The sequence below is a fragment of the Larimichthys crocea genome, chromosome III (assembly GCF_000972845.2).
Source record: "Larimichthys crocea isolate SSNF chromosome III, L_crocea_2.0, whole genome shotgun sequence".
NCBI lineage: Eukaryota > Metazoa > Chordata > Actinopteri > Sciaenidae > Larimichthys > Larimichthys crocea.
The window spans coordinates 46277816-46295351 of record NC_040013.1 but is presented as its reverse complement, the minus strand read 5'-3'; the positions used below and the strand labels follow the sequence as shown (position 1 = coordinate 46295351).

General features: G+C 40.6%; 1 protein-coding gene across 1 annotated transcript in view; it reads right to left on the bottom strand.

Annotated features, from left to right (window-relative positions):
• The window catches only part of adgra1b (adhesion G protein-coupled receptor A1b), a 153798-nt gene that overhangs the window by 113749 nt on the left and 22513 nt on the right, over positions 1-17536 (bottom strand). The window contains exons 3-7 of the mRNA XM_019274589.2: positions 10255-10326; positions 8174-8245; positions 7912-7983; positions 7323-7486; positions 335-548 (exon numbers count right to left, since the gene is read on the bottom strand). Of these exons, the coding sequence (XP_019130134.2) occupies positions 335-548; positions 7323-7486; positions 7912-7983; positions 8174-8245; positions 10255-10326 (594 nt within the window). The remainder of the gene's footprint in view (positions 1-334; positions 549-7322; positions 7487-7911; positions 7984-8173; positions 8246-10254; positions 10327-17536) is intronic.

The window sequence follows — 17536 nt, the reverse complement described above, 5'->3', positions numbered from 1 at the left end:
TGAGGTGTTGGCATGCTGCCAAGCCAATTCTGTCCTGTCCTTTCAGATCCTTATCAAAGGCACCAATAACAAAAGGTAAATCACAGCTCCTGGGTGAGTGAGAGACGGGGAGAGGTGGCATCTATGTGCGTGGATGAACATGTGAGGTCTATATTGGTTGCCAGTGTGCATGTGTTTCTCAAGGTAAGGTAATGAGACCATTTATGCAGCAGCTCATGTATTTTGACTTTATCTGCTTGGGTGGACTTCATCTTGGAAGTGTGTGCAAGCTAAATCAGCTCTCAGCTCACATTCTCCCACCCATCCTCCCCTCCCTCTCATCCTCTGCATGTACCTGGTCAGGAGGCAGCAGTCGTGAAGCAGGGTTTGCTCCACGTAGATGCCCCGGTCCTCCTGCGTGTTCATGATGTGGCCGTTGTGACGCCATCGCAGCTCCACCGACTGGTCCAGGTAGGAGGCGGTGCACTGCAGGGGCAGGCGGTCTCCACGAAAAACCAGTTGTCTCTGGGAGGGGATAAGCTGGAAGAGGGGCATCTCCAGAGGTCCATCTGGAAGATGAGGAGAGGATAAAACAGGAAGGTCAGCTTGTAAACCTTCCCTTCCCCCTTCCAGAGGAGGACGAGAGGTAGAGGAAGAAAGCGAGAGGTCATTCTTCCATCCATGAAAGAAAAAGATAAGAGGCAGGATGACACGTTAGGGGATCGGGAATGAGGATTTTGTCTATCTTGCCATCTACAAGTGCAGAATTACATGCATGAATCCAAATCAGACTAGAATCAACACTCCACACACAGCTGCAAACACATGTATGCTCCCTAAATATTGTGAACACACACACACACACACACACACACACACATCCACACACATGCGCACATTCAGTCAAGGTCACACTCCTCTCCCGTCGTTCCCACATGTTGTTGCTGTTGCTGTGCGAGATGAACAGCGGCTGATAAAAGAGAACAGCCTTGAGCGCTCCCCTGGACTCTCCTTGACACCTTACATGTTCACAATGGAAGTCTGCCGCAAACACCAGTGATAGGATTATGTACCTTGCAGCTGGCTAAGTACTCAAGCCTTTTTGCCAGAGAGTAAGGCTATGATAAGGATGAGATTAAAGACAGGGGAGAGTGTTTAGTCCAGTGGCAGAATATGGGAAAGGGATTGATTTTTAGTGAGAACCCCTCAGGACCTGATAGATCTAATCACACTGCAGATATCGATTATATAAGACAATACAGTGTCTCTGATCATGATTGACCCGTGAAGATGTATGGCTAGAATTTTTTTATTTTTTATCCAGGATTAGAACAGTGCCTTGCCAGCTTACTTTACCTCCTTGGGAATTCCTTTGGAGCGTGTTGATTCGTACAAGACATTTCCTTGGATAAGCTCCAAAGAGCAGCATAAGCAAGCGCTTTGCCTTCGCTTGTATTCCAATCAATTGTGGATGTTGCTGCTGACAGGCAATCCGATACGCGGGTCATAAAGTCTTTTATTGCTCCATGCATTGGTTAGAAAGGAAAATACTGAAAAGATCCATGTCAGATGAATGTCTGCAACTTAACGTCTCCATTTAGCAGAAAAGAGTAGTTAGCATTACGACTTATGGCAATAAATAACCCACTAAACAATCACAGCTATTAACACGTGTAGAACTTTAAACCTCAGTTTTCTACATATGTAATTGATAATCGCAGGTGTGTAACGTTGAGGATCTGTCATATTTTTCATGAAGATTTCTCTGTGTAATTACTTCAGTTGACCCTGTCACAGTGTTAAGATACGATAGTCCTCGGCAACAGTAGCTGAGGCTTTGTTATCTCCTGCGGGTGACACACAGCAGAAACAGCATGGGGGCCATTGACTGTTGACTTGGCTGATGCTGATACTGTTGAAACAACGCTTTGAGCCAAGGATCAGAGTGTGGCTGCTTGCCTTCGCCTGCTGGACACTGCCAGAGCAAAATGCAATTATTGGTTGTGTGTGTGTGTGTGTGTGTGTGTGTGTGTAGGAGTAAGAGAGAGACAGAGACAGGGACCGAGGCCTGATGATATGTATGTGTGAGTGTGAGAGTACATTAGCAGTGTGGGACAAACATGACCACCAGGGCTTCGTTAGGATACAGCTAACTTGTTAAAGCTACCAGCAGTCTGAACCATGTCGGCACCAATTATAGACTTTGGCAGTATTCAATCAATTAGCAAATTATTTAAAAATTATTTTTAAAAAACGAGAAATCAAAGCTAGTGTTGATATAATTTATACGATTATTAAATTCTCAGTGGGGAAGTCTGCCATTATTGCTCTGGCTGCAGACTTGCCTTCGCGAGTACGATGGATTTACCGGAAAAAGATCCATGTAATTCAGAACGTTTTAATCAAATTGATAACAGCCTCGCTGTTTACTGTTTGCTCCCTTCACAGAGCTGTAATAAGTTGCTGCTGGTGCAAATGAAATGTCTTACTGCTGCTGCTGCTTCACATTAAACACGTTCAACTGGACAAACACAGAGTGGCTTTTATTGTGAACTACAGGAAACACAATGTGGGTGTTACTGCGGGAGCTGACTGGTCATCAAAAATGCGTCTGCAAAACAAGATCTTTTTGGGATGGGAACATTTATAATTTCTACCTCAAATTTAAAGGATGACAACTTAATGACAACTATTAATTCTGTCTTAACGATGAGCTTGTTTTGTTATTTTTCACTTTGTGTACATAATTGTATGCCTATCATACTTATCGTACATCTCATAAGTCATTAGTTTCCTGCTTTAACGTTTTACCAGTACGTGCACACAGTGTGTCACCTAAAAATTGAATACCCAACCAGCAGAGAGACAACAGGAGCTTTGATTGGCCAGCTGTTTCTCCGATAGCCCGGCTGTGCCAGCGGGAGTCGTATATGGAATCAGGCCAATCCGAGCTCCGACTGCCGCATCATTTAAATGCAAATTCAATTCATCAATTTGTAAAAAGCATTTTAAATCTATCAATTTATTAATCAAAAATAATTATAAAGGTTTATAAATATTCACACACTGGCACACACCAGGCTCCGTATTTCTCTGCACCTGTTAGCATTACAAAGTTATTATGGTAACTGTCATGAATCTGAAGTCTTTATTTATATTTATTTATACAACTGATAACTGATATGGATGGGAAGATATACATGATGGATGACTTATATGTGATAGACATTTCCTTTCCTTGTTTATTTGCACAGTTTCACTTTTCAATTTTGATGTTTATCCATACCGCAAGGAGCAGACAGCAGACTGATACTCCCAGGTCTGGTTCTGTAGTCACTTTATTATCCCTTATTCAAAGCAACTGATTTGAAAAGAGGTGTGTGCCTGAACTTCAAAGACCCGTATGACAGACTATGTTGAGTTATACTATTCATGATATTTTTATATCATTAAATTATTACAGACAAACCACAGGCTAAAAGACATGAGCCAGCACATGAAATTTAATTAATAGCATGATGCCCATAAAGAGCAATTGCACTGCTGTGTCATCATGCAATAAACACTGCTATAGAAAGCAGAGGCTGGGCCTGCAGTTCATAACATGCCATGTTAGCTGCAGATTTTATGTCTGTGCTGTGGCTCTCATCCCAGCAGTGTTAAAGAGCCAGACTGCCGCGGCTAGATGAGTCCAACAGACCCCTGCCCTGACCTCTGCACAGGAAGCACCTGATCCTGACAGGAAGCTGCATGCGCTCCTTCGTTCCCCCTCATTTGCAGGCAGTACCCGACCTGTGTCGGCATAGGGACAGGGGCTCATTGCTGGAATGTATGGTGCAGACATCTGCAAGCCATCATGCCGGAGCTGCTGGAGAAAGAAACAGATGCATCTTCTATGACATGCCTTTAAAAAAAAACAATGGGGGAAAAATCTCAGTGGGGAAATATTCATATTTCCAATGGTATGTGAGTGTGGAAAGGGAATATTTTCATCCCATCACATCAATTTTCTTGATAACAAGAACCTAGCATCAGGTGCTGAGCCACATCCACACAGCCTTAGCGATGCCGGTGTTCACGGCTGTACGGCATTCCCTTACAAAGTGAAGCCATATGAAAAACACCCACCAAATAACGTTAAAAAATATGGTTGTCAGAGCACCACACTGTATCCAATTGAAAATGTCTTGTTGCCAAGTGAATGAATACGGTATTGTAAGATGGAGTTGTGCTGTGGAGAGGTGGATGGATCCAAGCATGGCGAGAGCAGGGAGCCCAAAATGTTGTCTATGTAATCCCATAATGGATGCTTTAGGGCTGGAAGGGAGAACTTCTCGTCCTGCCACTGGATATCACTCATGGCTCTTTGTCTGTGCACTGGGCAGAATTACCCTGTAATTGCTTTGGATTGTTCTGTGTAAATGAAAAATACATACAATTAGGATTACATAGAATACTCGGGAATGTCTCAGGACGATGCTGTCCGTGTGCGCAATGACGCAACCTGGAGGGGGTCATGTGCATGCTGCAGGCTACAACACATTTTTCCTCATTAGTTTGCCGCAAACGGTGTCACATCATGCATACAGTGCATCTCCATATAATGTCCCTTCACGTCACACATACACCCATGCACAAACACACACACACAGACATACCCCACTACTAACCAATGATTTTCTCATTCCAGAGCAATATCCCCTGCGTGAACCAGATGTAAGGAGAAGAGGAGGATGATTCTATCACATATGAGATACAATTCCCCTGTGGACCGCAGCACGGAGCGGGGAGATAGGGATGGGGAGGGAGGCAGCGGGAGATTGCCTGTCTGTAACCAGTCTTTCAGAAAAAAAAAAGAAAGTAAAGACTCTTGGATTTCTCTTTACTGTAGCTAACAGCTTCCAGTCAGTAAAGAGGCCATTTTGTTCTGCTTAAAAACTCTGTTTGATGCACCCGCCGCTGATTGACACCATGCTGCAAAGATGTCTGCGTTAATCTTTTAGTCTTAAGTTTTAGGAGTTTTTTTTGTGAATATTAAAATTGCTTTTCCACAAATATCAGTCAGCCTCTTGAAGCCAGACTCCACCAGCATTCTGAAAATTGAACGCAGACGAGTCTTACAATCTTCCTTATCTCTCTTTCTTTTTTTCTCTCTCTGCATTTTATTTATTTCTTTTGTTTTCTGCTACACTGCTATACAGGCAAACCCACAGCATGCTGTGCAGTTTTTATATGAAGGGGCCTCGCATTTTCCAAAACTATATTTATAAGGAAGGTTTCGCTGAGCGCACCTGCACTTTTCCACCAACTGCTTGTTGCAAATTTCACACTTGTTCAACTATACTCTTCTACCACTGGCCACTGAGCAACTGCAGTATAACAACTACCAGTTTAAATGTTAAATGCTTCACTAAGAGAGGAGTGAGCAGAGCTTATTTAATTTCCCAGCATATGTCTCTTCAGCTGATCTGAGGATTTGAACTCCAAACTTCTGAAGCACATGCCCCCTTCATCTGTCTTTCAATCATACCGCTGTCTCCAACACAGGGTGTACATAGCAGGGCAAAGAAAAGAAAAAACCCCACACAAACACTGTATTATAAGACATTTTTTGCCTGGGGGTTTTTTCTCTGGCAATTTTGCACTAAATCATTGGCTTATATTAGGCTTGTCAAACAGTTCACAGCAGGTGGAGAGATAACAGTGGAGAGGGAAACCTATTATCAGAATAGATCTACTTAATCATGTTCTCATTGTGCAAACCACTTGAAAATACAATGTTAGTGAAATTAAACTGTTTCTCGTTAATGAGAAGTCTCAGGAGGCATTCTTAACGTGTAAAGATATCCGTTATTTTATAGATATCTTTTTGTCAGAACTCAGCAAAATGTCCATATTAAGAAACCAGACAATCTGGCCTTTAGGCCTTAAACATTCGCTTCTTTTAAATTAAATTCAAATGATTTAAGGAGTTCTATCTTACATGGAATCCACATCACGTAATGACATACACGTGTATTACACAGCCCTCGTGTTGTTCTTGAAACTGCCTCTTACTCTTTAAAAGTAATGTTAATTTCTCCATGACAGCTCAATCCCTTCAGGAATTGTAACTGATTACTGTACTTTATTTTTCCTGACAATCGCAACCTGCTTATCTTGAAAAATCAAGAAAATTCACCTCTTGTGAATGAATGATGAACAAAAAGTGTTTCTATGCTGTTTTCTGTTATTGTTTTCTTGATAACAGTGATGTTGTCAAAGAAAGTAAACTTTTCCTATCTGACTGTCGGGAAGATAGATTTGAGAACTCAGAGGCCTGCTGGCTGTCATTCTGCCGTTCTAGTCACTGATGAATTTACACCTGGGATGCCAGGTGGAGTCAATTAATTAACTAATTAACAAAAGTGTTAATTATGAGGAGACTTATTTGGGGACCTTGGGTAGGATATACCACAAAATCAGTCTGATGCAGAAAAACATGAAATATGTGACTATGATTTGTGTTGACGTTTACATGAGCATTGGAGGTATAATTAACATTTACAGCCTCTGTCCTTTATTATGCAAATGGACATGATTTTAGCTTTGGTACTTTACTATTAGCAAAGGCTAACCGCAGAACTATTGTTGCAGAGCTAATGTGCAAGCTTGTTCTTGTTTTTTCTGACACTCCCAGTTTCAAAGTGCCTACAGTATATCCCTTTGGTAAATATAGACATCTGTAAACATGTATTTGTTAAGATTATATTACTTCGACAAATTTGTAAGTACAACTACATAATAATCAGCAATGAGCCCAGCTCAGCGTCTGTCTTTCAGCCCTTTATTTCATGAAACTCAGACAACTAACAGCCAGTCACAGATTTACTCTTGTCCAGTGGCCTCATTCTCAGTCCCTGTCTTCTTTTCTCTCCTTACCGCCCTATATCAAAATCCTCCTGGGACTCAACCTCTGCCATGTCCAAAGAGGCTGCTGAGGCCGGTTACAAGATTCTGGCATGACACCGACTCCCTTCTCCTTTAGCATTCCCCACTGGCTCCCCCCGCCCTGGGCCTGGGAACTTCATTTTCCCAGTGATTCAAAGCTCCATTACTAGCAGGGTAAATGCAAACACACATATACACAGTACACAGGCGTATCCAGCATCCAGTGTAGCATTAAAATAATATTATATAATAAACATGTTATTTTTATAGTACAAAAGTTACATAATGTGGCTTTAATGCTTTCAAGTGAATGTTTTTGTTTTAAAATGAACTCACCTTTACTTAAATTTACATAAATATCCCCCAATAGCTCCTACTCTATCTACTCTAACCTCACACCATCACATCCTTACCACATCTGAGTTGCTGTTCACGTAGGTTGCGAAATTCCAGTCCATGCAGGTGGGTGGGGAACACACACACCGTGTCGTTGCCAATCCTCACCGAATTGCTTCGAGCCCAGAGGAGCAGCCACTTGAGCTGACAGTCACAGAACAAAGTCTCAGTGCTGAAGTGCCTGGTGGGAAAACCAGCGAACAGTTACAACCTGTGTGCTTGTGGTTGTGTTACTGGAGCTGAATTACTTCAGTCCTAATTTTAGGATGTCAAAACAGAAATAAACACAGATGTTATTGATAGATTTACCATGTATGTTTATGTGAGCCAGTTTCAGGGCACGAGCATAATGCATGCCGACTCACTAGTACGCCATGGTTAATGTCGTTAGCTACACCTGTGCTGTTCCTGCTATGAAAACATCTGCAGTGGAAACAGCCTCTGACTTTTTGACTTTTTACCCTCATCTTTGTACACTGAACAATAACAAATTAGGTTTAGGTATTTTTTTTTAACCACAACTTGGATAAACTGAATGTATTATGTGCATGATATTTGTGTGTGTGTGTGTGTGTGTGTGTGTGTGTGTGTGTGTGTTTGCCTTACAGAACTTTGAGAGCCATGAGGTGTGTGAAAAGTCCCACAGTCAGAGTGGAGAAGATGTTTCCAGATAAATTCCTGTTAGCGGAGAAAAGAAAACACACTCACAGAGACATTCATCCAGAGGTAGGTCACTCCTCACATGCATTAACGCCAGACTGCATTTTGTGATTACTAAATCCATATCAAACACCATACTCTGCACAGACGGCACAAATTGAGCATAAAGCAGTCCACAACGCATGTTTTCAATTTAGGGATTACTCACAATTTTGAGAGATTGCCCAGATCAAGAAACATTTCAGGGGAGAGACAGCCAATCCTGTTATTGGACAGGTCCCTATAAGGACAAAAAAGGTAAAAAGATCATCACTTGCAAAGCTATGTGTCTATGTTAGTCTATTTTCATGCATGCTTGCCTTCTTGAAACACAGAGAACTTAAACAGCTGTGAAAGCTGTGTTAGTAACCAGTGCCATGTTCATTCATCTATTCAACTTCCTGGAATATCTGTGCTGACCTTTTGTAACCTTTTACTCCTCATATAACCATCACTGGCACACACACACACACATGCAAATGCAGTGGGTTTCCGTATGCGAGTGGCTGAGCGCTGTTGCGTCCGTGGCTCTGTGCCCTCGCACTCTGTAATTAAAGAGCTGCTTTGCTGGAGCAGCTGTGGGAAAATAAGCAGAGCACTCGAGTAATCACCAGTTGGGGAGCACTTAAATTAGCACTCTGCTGCTCCCCGAGCTTGGCGCACACGCGCCCCGAATCAGCACGGCTAACTCACCGCTTGCATCCGTGCCAGCCCAGATCCCACTAACTATCAGGCTGCAATCATGTCACTCACTCTGAAGCCTATATGTAGAAAGCCAGGATGAGAGTAATCGTCGAGAAAATTACTCGAGTAGAAGAAACCAAAAACAGAAAAAAAAACCTGTGCTTTACTTTTACTCCTTACTTATTTTTTTTCCCCCTATGGCCAAAATCATTACTTTGTGGATGTTTACATTGCAAGTAGGTCTGTGAGCCATTTCCAGTTTTAGAACTTTGAAAGTATGTAGGCTGTTAATAAAACTCAGAACAGATAAAGGAACGTTGTTCCAATTAAAATGCACTGGTATTCTGGTACCTGACTTTTGGAGAAATTTACTTAAACGTTAACATTCAGAAATAATGCAAACTTTTAACTCATAAGCACACACCTTTCCACAATTCCATTAGGGCCTTACTTGTTATAGTATGACTAGTAGTTTTGGGTAACTGTAAAACTTTGCAAGGCAAAGGTCACGCGACCCACCCCATGGCGTCAATAAGCTAATTATCTTTAGATAAATCTTATTTTTATCTTTAGATACTGTTAAAACAGGTGGCACGATGGTGCAGTGGTTAGCACCACTTGCTTTGGTTGTACCCCGCCTCTCGCTCTAAGTCATCTGGGATAGGCTCCAGCCCCACCGTGACCCTGATGAGGATAAGCGATTACAGATAATAGATGGATGGATACTGTTAAAACAGTAATGTTTTCCATCCAACCTGCTATGTTTCTATTCTTTGACCTCTATTGAGCTTTAACAAATTGTGTTTTGAACAAATATTAAATGGACCAAAATAGAAAAGAATGTTATAGATCTTTCTCACAGCAGCCATTTTGACATGAAATAGTAAGGTCAACACAGGTGTTACCAAAGATACTGATTAATGTTCTGTTCCATTTATTGCAGCAGAGACTTTCCATGCAGCACAGCAGCACCCTGACTCTGTCTGACCTGAATGGAACGGAACCCTAATAAGTATCACTGACAACACATGTTTACACTACTATTCCATGTCAAAATGGCTGCTGTGGCAAAGGTCCATAATCTTTTCTATGATCAAGTCTATTTTAACACTTTTTGATAAAAACGCTGATATACAACATTGTCAAACCCAAAGTCTTGCTTTTTGAGTTTGCAGATGATCAGTGGTTCTACTCCTCAAAATGTCACTGGAGAAAGTGGATGACTCGGCTAAAATGCTCTTTCTTTTCTAACACCTCCTGCTGAAATGCCCTGTAGCAAAAACATCCTGCAGACTGTGGTCACACCCAACAGCTCCCGCTTGTGTCCGAATTAACGCAAAGGGAGGCATTTCTTAAAAAGGGCATCGTGTCCCCACTTAGCATTTCCTGGACAAGAAAGTTCAGAAAAGCCTAAAATAGTAGTTTCAGCACTTTTGCCACAGTTAAAGGTTTCAGTCCTCGCTTCACTCTGTTGAGTTTAGACACTCCCACTCGTTGTCTCTAAAGCCAGGAAACTTGTCCCTGTGTCTCCTGGAGAAGGCTATTACAAGGGTTCATCATACTTACAGTCTCCGCAGAGACAGCAGACCTCGGAAGGCCCCAGGCTCCACTGTACTTATCAAATTATTCTTCAGGTCCCTGGAGAACAGAGAGAGAGAGAGAGAGAGAGAGAGAGAGAGAGAGAGATAACAGAGACGACAGTTAAGTCAGATCTATCTATCTATCTATCTATCTATCTATCTATCTATCTATCCATCCAATATCACATTGAGACCAAAGAATTCAAAGTGCAAGAACCCAAAGTGACAACTCAAGTATTTGTGCTATTTTCAGATCAGTTTCTAATTACAATGACGCCTCTGTTCATAATTTTTCTAATTTTCTAAGAGATTCAATGGTGAGTTAACTTGCACCTGTTTGCTGGACGCTATGGACCATTTCCTGCAAGTCTGAAACCCAGACCACATCCAACCAGGAGGCAAAAACACACATGTTGCGGTTTCAGCCAGGCACTCCTTGTCTACCCCCACAGCCCACCCCAAAACCTCTGACGCTACTAAAAATGGATCTCAGAAAAATCTCCTCTCTGGTTTTCTCTGCAGGCCAAAGAAAACTTCCTGAAATTGTGTCCCTGGTTTCCTTTAACTTTGTACTGTATGTCCAGTGTGATGAGAATGAGAATAAGGGTACTGCCTTTTTTCAAATGTGAGCAACAATGTAACTCAACTCAGCCCAAAACTTCTTTTTTTTTTTTTTTTTTTTTAAATTGACAGTCACACAGGCCAGAGCAGGGCCAGCCAAAAGAAACAAAACAAGACCAATGGGACCATCAAAGAAACAGGCATTGTCCCGGAGAGAAGATAAAAGTAATGCTAGAACTCTTTTTATTTGACACATGGGACAGTTTGGTAGCAAAACGCTCTTATACGTAATCAAATCAGAAGCGAACGCACTACACTACATTCAGTACAAAATAAAAGATTTATAGGAGCCATACCACAATGCCTCCAGAGATTAGAAGAATGCATGTCTACTACATGCACTGTAACGCTTCAACTGCGGTTGTTTTACAGTTACTGATTTGTTCAATGCAAAGCATTAGTTACACATACAGAAGATGAGCCATCATTAGCAGCAGAAAAATGACTCTCATCTCGGGTTAATGATCTGTATCCTGTGTTAAACTGTTCGCCCCATTGTTAAAACACACTCGGCACCATTAGGACTCCCAAACTACCCGGCAGCCAGGTTGTAGCCAAAGATCTTGATGCAAAAAAAGTATTAATTCATTTCTACTTTTTTTTATTCAAATCAAGTTTTTGAATGGAATTGCGCTCGTTTGACCTCAACACATAAATATACCAGCTTTGTTTTTCTTTAGACTTTCTGTTGAGACTTTCTGCAGACGGGATTTGTCATTCAAACAGAAGATGTAACACGCCTAAGGAAAAGCTCTGAAGTTGTCTTCCTGACAGGCTAACCTCTTGGCCCAGTCATGTCGGCCAACGGCTAGCTCTTATCTCCGCTCTCATCCTAAGTTGTCTTTGATCATATACAATATGCTACAAAAGAGCGGGTGGAGGGTTCAGGTCAAAAGGTCATCCTTTGTGTGTACAGCAGTTCCTTTTATCCTGACCTGTCTTGCCACTCACTGTTCTGCCATCTCTGAATTTGCTGAATGTTTAGAACTTTCCACCTTATTGACTGACCATCTGTACCGAGGAACAGCGGTCACGCTCAGAGTCTTCATTCAGGAAATGTAGTACAGTATAAAAGATGAAGAAAATACTGTACAGAAATGACCCATCATACAGGACGCCTTCATAAAAACATTTTTTGCAATATAAAAATGTGAAAATTGCAGTTTTTAAATTGGTATTTTGAATCTTTGGATGAGGCTCTTTGGGATTCGTATGTGTACAGCTAGGTCCAAATATATATTTAGATACTGAGATAGGTTTTGTTATTTTAGCTGTTGGCTTAAAGTGCAGTCTCTCAGCTTTAATTTGCAGGTATTCACATCCAAATTAAATTAATAACTCTTTAATATATAGCCCCCTCCTATTCAAGAGGCAAAAAGTAACTGGACTCAAAAGCTGTTTCATGGACAGGTGTGGACTTTTCCTTTGTTATTTCTTCATCAAATAAGCAGTTAAAATGTCTGGAGTTGACTCCAGGTATGACATTTGCATTTGGAAGCTGTTGCTATGAACCCATAACATGCGGCCATAGGAGCTCTCAATGCAAGTGAAACAGGCCATCCAAAAAAGGCCTGGATGTCCACTGAAGACAACAGTGTGGATGATCATAGGATCCTTTCCTGATTATCCAAGTCTACCATAAAGAGATGTTTTCAGGGGAGAGCAAACACAGAAGGTTCACCACAAGGTGCAAACCATCCATCAAGAAAAGAAAGTCCAGATTAGACTTTGGCATGAAACTAAGATCAACCTGTACCAGAATGTTGGGAAGAAAAAAGTATGGAGAAGGCAAAGCATCACAAAAGGGAAAACACAGCATTTGAGGATGTCCATGGGTTCCAGACATCAGGCATTATTGCCTGCAAAGGATTCTTGATAAAGTATTAAAAATGGACACTGTATTTATGATTATGTTAATTTGTCCAATTACATTTGAGCTCCTGAAATAAAGGGACTGTGTATGAATTGCATCTCAGTTGTTTCATTTCAAATCCATTATGGTGGTGTACAGAGCCAAAATTATGAAAACTGCGTCGCTGTTCAAATATTTTCAATGTATTTTTTTTCTGACCTAACTGTACATCTGAATACCCTCTTGATGCTATTGTATATTGTTATCATAATATTCACCAACAAATAATGTGATTTTTGGCATTATATTGCCATTCTATTATCCACAAAATATTACCTAGTGTCAACTTTAGCTTTGATTGCTACACTGGCTACACTGGCAACTTTACTGGTATGAGGTCATTTTTAAAGCCACATAAAACAACCGATGGCACCACGGGCAACACAACAACATTTTATAGTCATCAGACCTGAGCCAGCCAAGTATCTGCAAATAAATGTTATAAATTATGGTTGTGTGTTAGAAAATGCAGAGGTTCCAGACGGGTGGGGTCTACCACATAATACAACAGGGTGGATGCCAAAAAGTTTCAACAATTAGAGGAAACGATTTGAAAGTCGATTTAGCATCCTTCTCTGCATCCTTTCCTATGATTAACTGTCTGGCATGATCAGTAGTGTCCTCTGTCAGTAAGCTCCACACATCTGGTATTCCAAACAGGATCAAACAAACTCTAAGTATTTGCAGTGTGTAATTCAAATTGTGAAGTTTGTGTTGGAATACAGCTCTGAAGTGCACTAGAAACCTTAGACTGACACTATGTGGAGAAATATTTGCTGTTTTTTGGTGGATTCCAGACAGAATTTAATGATGTTTCATATCGTACTCACAACATTTTTTAACTATTTAGTTTGCCCTTGGTTTAGTTTGCCCAGCATCGTCTTTGTATTTAGGCAGGAGCAGCACTGATACGTTCAAGAGGCCCCCCGGTCTGCTTCCCTGTCCTCCTTGTCTATATGCACATACACAAACAAGGGCAGAGCCATGTGCTCCCGACTGGTCTGTCCTTGGAATACATATTTCTTCTCTGTCATTAAGCCCAGACATCAGCTAGCGTAACACCCATTCATATTTAAGGAGCCGGAGCCAATCCATGCACACATTGAGTGAAGGTACATCTGGACATGTCACCAGTCTAACACAGAGATGGCTGCCCACGGGCAGTTCTGGGCTCTTGATTTACTTAACCTGTTTGTCTTTGGTTCAACACTGTTATTAAATCAAACCAGAACATTCCTGCTGTGTCAATCACTAAACTAATGCCTACCATACACTAGAAAATGAAAATATTGTCTGGACTGCTTTTACAGAATAAAATAAAGAAAAATAACAATAAGAAACATGTTTGTCAAACTAGGTCTAAGTCAGACCAATACGTCACTGCATACACCATACTGAGGTGCTTTTATGTACGTAAAATTAAAGGTGCAGTGTGTAAGATTTGGAAAGCTCTGTGTACAGAAGATAACAGAAATGAAATATAATATAATCTAGGAGAGCCTAGATGTTACTTAATCTGAAACAGTGGTCCTTTAAGTGTAACGTATCCAATATCCTATTTATGTTTAGTCTTATTATTGAGGGCATAGGTTTCTTTTCGTCTTAGCTAATGTGAAAGACAGAGACCACGTGTCCAACAAAGCTGGCATTGATAGGCTAAGAAACAATACCAATATCTATTTTTCACCAGTTACAAGTGGATCCATATGTTTGCAATCCACCTGCGATCCCCTCACACACACCCATGGTCCACCTTTGGAATACAACAAGCTGTGTTAACATACAATTTTACCTGCCAGATAAGACTGCAACAATTATCAGGACCTTGTACGAAAATAAAACTAATGCTTAGAAAAATAGCAATAAATTCCTCAGAGAAAATCTAACACTCCAATGAAGGTTGCAAAAAAAGAAACTATGAGTTCAACGGCTTGCATTGTAAATTCAGCACAATACAGCAATAACAGGGCACTTTGAAAGAAGATGCCGCAGACCCTTCTAGTGGCAAGTAAAAGTTAATCACTAGAAGGTGGCGAAGTCCACCTACATTGGATGATTGGTATGGCATAATTTTGGAAAGATTTAAAATGGAAAATTGACTTATTCTTTGAGGATTCAAAAGGATAAATCTGACTAAATTTGGTGGATGTGGATTGAATTTATAACCCCAACACAAGCAGACTTTGTTTGAATCCACTGAGGCTTAGTGCTACTTAACTTTTCCTGATGTGAATAATAGAAATGTAGGCTCCCTTGGTTCTATTGTATATAGTTTAGTTTTAATATACTGTGAGATGGACATATGTGAGAAAGATGAAGAAGTGCACTTGGATAGATATAGGGGATATAGGGGATACATGGATATATACAACTAGAAATGAAGATGAAGGTCTGATAGTTGTTTTGTATGTTTTGGGTTTGTTTTCTTTTCTTTTATGTACTGAGGTACAACCCACAAAAACTGCTGCTCAGTGTACACACTTCCTGTGCGTACATCTTTTGTATTTTACTATAAAGTCCTTCCAGGGAAAAGAGGAGATTAAGCCACCTGTGGCTTTTAAAGTAAAACAGATAGAGCATGCAGTGAATTTGTGGTAACAGCTTACATCAACAACATTTGAACACCTCAAAGTGAAGCAAATAAGAAAAGAGCCTTTTAAATACACTACATTAAATATACTTACAGAACGGAGGAAATAAAATCTAACTGTTGGCACTGATATTACCCTGCCTTCAAAAAAAAGGCCCTTCTCCTCAGTTGAGGTAAATAAAAGCCCTGGACACTATTTGAGAATTTATAGACGATAACTACCTTTGGGGAGACTTGCCCCACAAATCCACTGTAGATACAGCTGGAGCAGCTCAAATGAGATGAATGTTTAAACAATAACCATTTTCTACTCCCCCGGCCCTGCGTGTTTGAAGAGCAGGAGCAGCCCTCAGTATAAACTCCAACATTTGTGGTTAATGTTTGAAAAGCTACTGAAGTGCTTCCCAATTAATTTAAACTGCACTGTATACCTTAGCCTGCTCAATTTCTCCCGAGCCATGTGACCCCGAGGACATCTGCCTGCTCACTGTGTGACACTAATGGGCAGATTCCTCCCAGAATGTGGATGATTACCACATCACACAGCTACACTGATACGGTGTGCACACACACACACACACACACACACACACACACACACACACACACACACACACACACACGCGCACATATCAGTGGGAGTATAAGTGCACACACTAGGACTGACCAGACCACACACATGCTCCAGGCACAGCCTCCAGACTGAGCAGCAGTTTCTCTTTGATAGCAAACAGTATTTAATTATTCAGAGTATCACAAAATAGATCAATGTTGATGTTATTATCAAAATACCATCAGATTCACAAAAGGTCAAATTCTACATGAAGTACATAAGCAAATAAAACTGAAGATTTCTGCGGCCACTTGGGCACTCATCCAAATGGAAAGTGATGCTGCATGATGTATTCTATTGTATGCGCACTTAATGAAATGAGACGATGACCCACATTCATTAGCATCATATTTCTCAATGACATGTTGGTGATGTGTGAACATAAAGTCAGCTTGTTTCCAGTAAACAAGAAGAATCCCAAAATGGTTCAGGGGGCTAATAATCAGGTCAGGACACACACACACACACACACACACACACACACACACACACACACACACACACATACCCACACACACACACACTGCCACGTGAAAACACCCAGAACTACATCCCAAAAATGGAAAAAAAATCATGTTTTGGACCAATAAGTGTTAAGTGGAACAATTAGTCCCTTGACAGAATCAAACAGTTTTGATAATATAGTTGTTTAATCCAGAAAAAATACTAAATATTTGCTGCTTTTCTTTTTTTTATGTCACTGTAAATTGAATATTTCAGAGATTTGTACTCCTGGTTGTACAAACAAGACATTTGAAGACATCACCTTGACTTCTCAGAACTTGTGATTGGCGGTTTTTGTGCCTCTAGTGACAGCAATGTCTGTCAGTCTGTCAGACTGTAGGTCGGTCCGCCACTTTGCCCCAGACTGAAATATTTCACTCTAGCTATTCTATAAATTTCCACTAAATGTTGTGGAGACATTCATAGTGCAAAAAACATAAATCTGTCTGACTTTGGTGATCCTGCCACCAGCAGATTGATTTAATTCATGCAGTAAAATATCTCTAGATTTACTGAAATAGACTGTGACAAAAAACTTGGTACAGACATTCATGGTTCTGAGATGATGATTCCTACTCTTTCGTGACTTTTGCGAACTCTTCATGTAGGCCCACCACCATGAGATCGAAATTTGTGTTTTTTGAGTAATACTTCTTAACTATTGGATTGATTACCGTGAAATTTGATACGTACATTCATGTTCCCCTCAGGCTGAATTGTAAAAACTTAACTTAACCTCAAATTTTCATCTAGCATCATCATCAAGTCAACATTTCAATGATTTTGAATTTTTTTGAATTTGAGAGCGAAATTTGTGTTTTTGAGTAATACGTCTCAACAACTATTGAATTGATTACCGTGAAATTTACTACATACATTCATGTTCCCCTCAGGCTGAATTGTAAAAACTTAACTTAACCTCAAATTTTCATCTAGCGTCATCATCAAGTCAACATTTGAATGTGTCCAATACTTTGGTTCATGATCAAACAACTGCTAAACTAATATCCTCAAATGAACTTCACTTT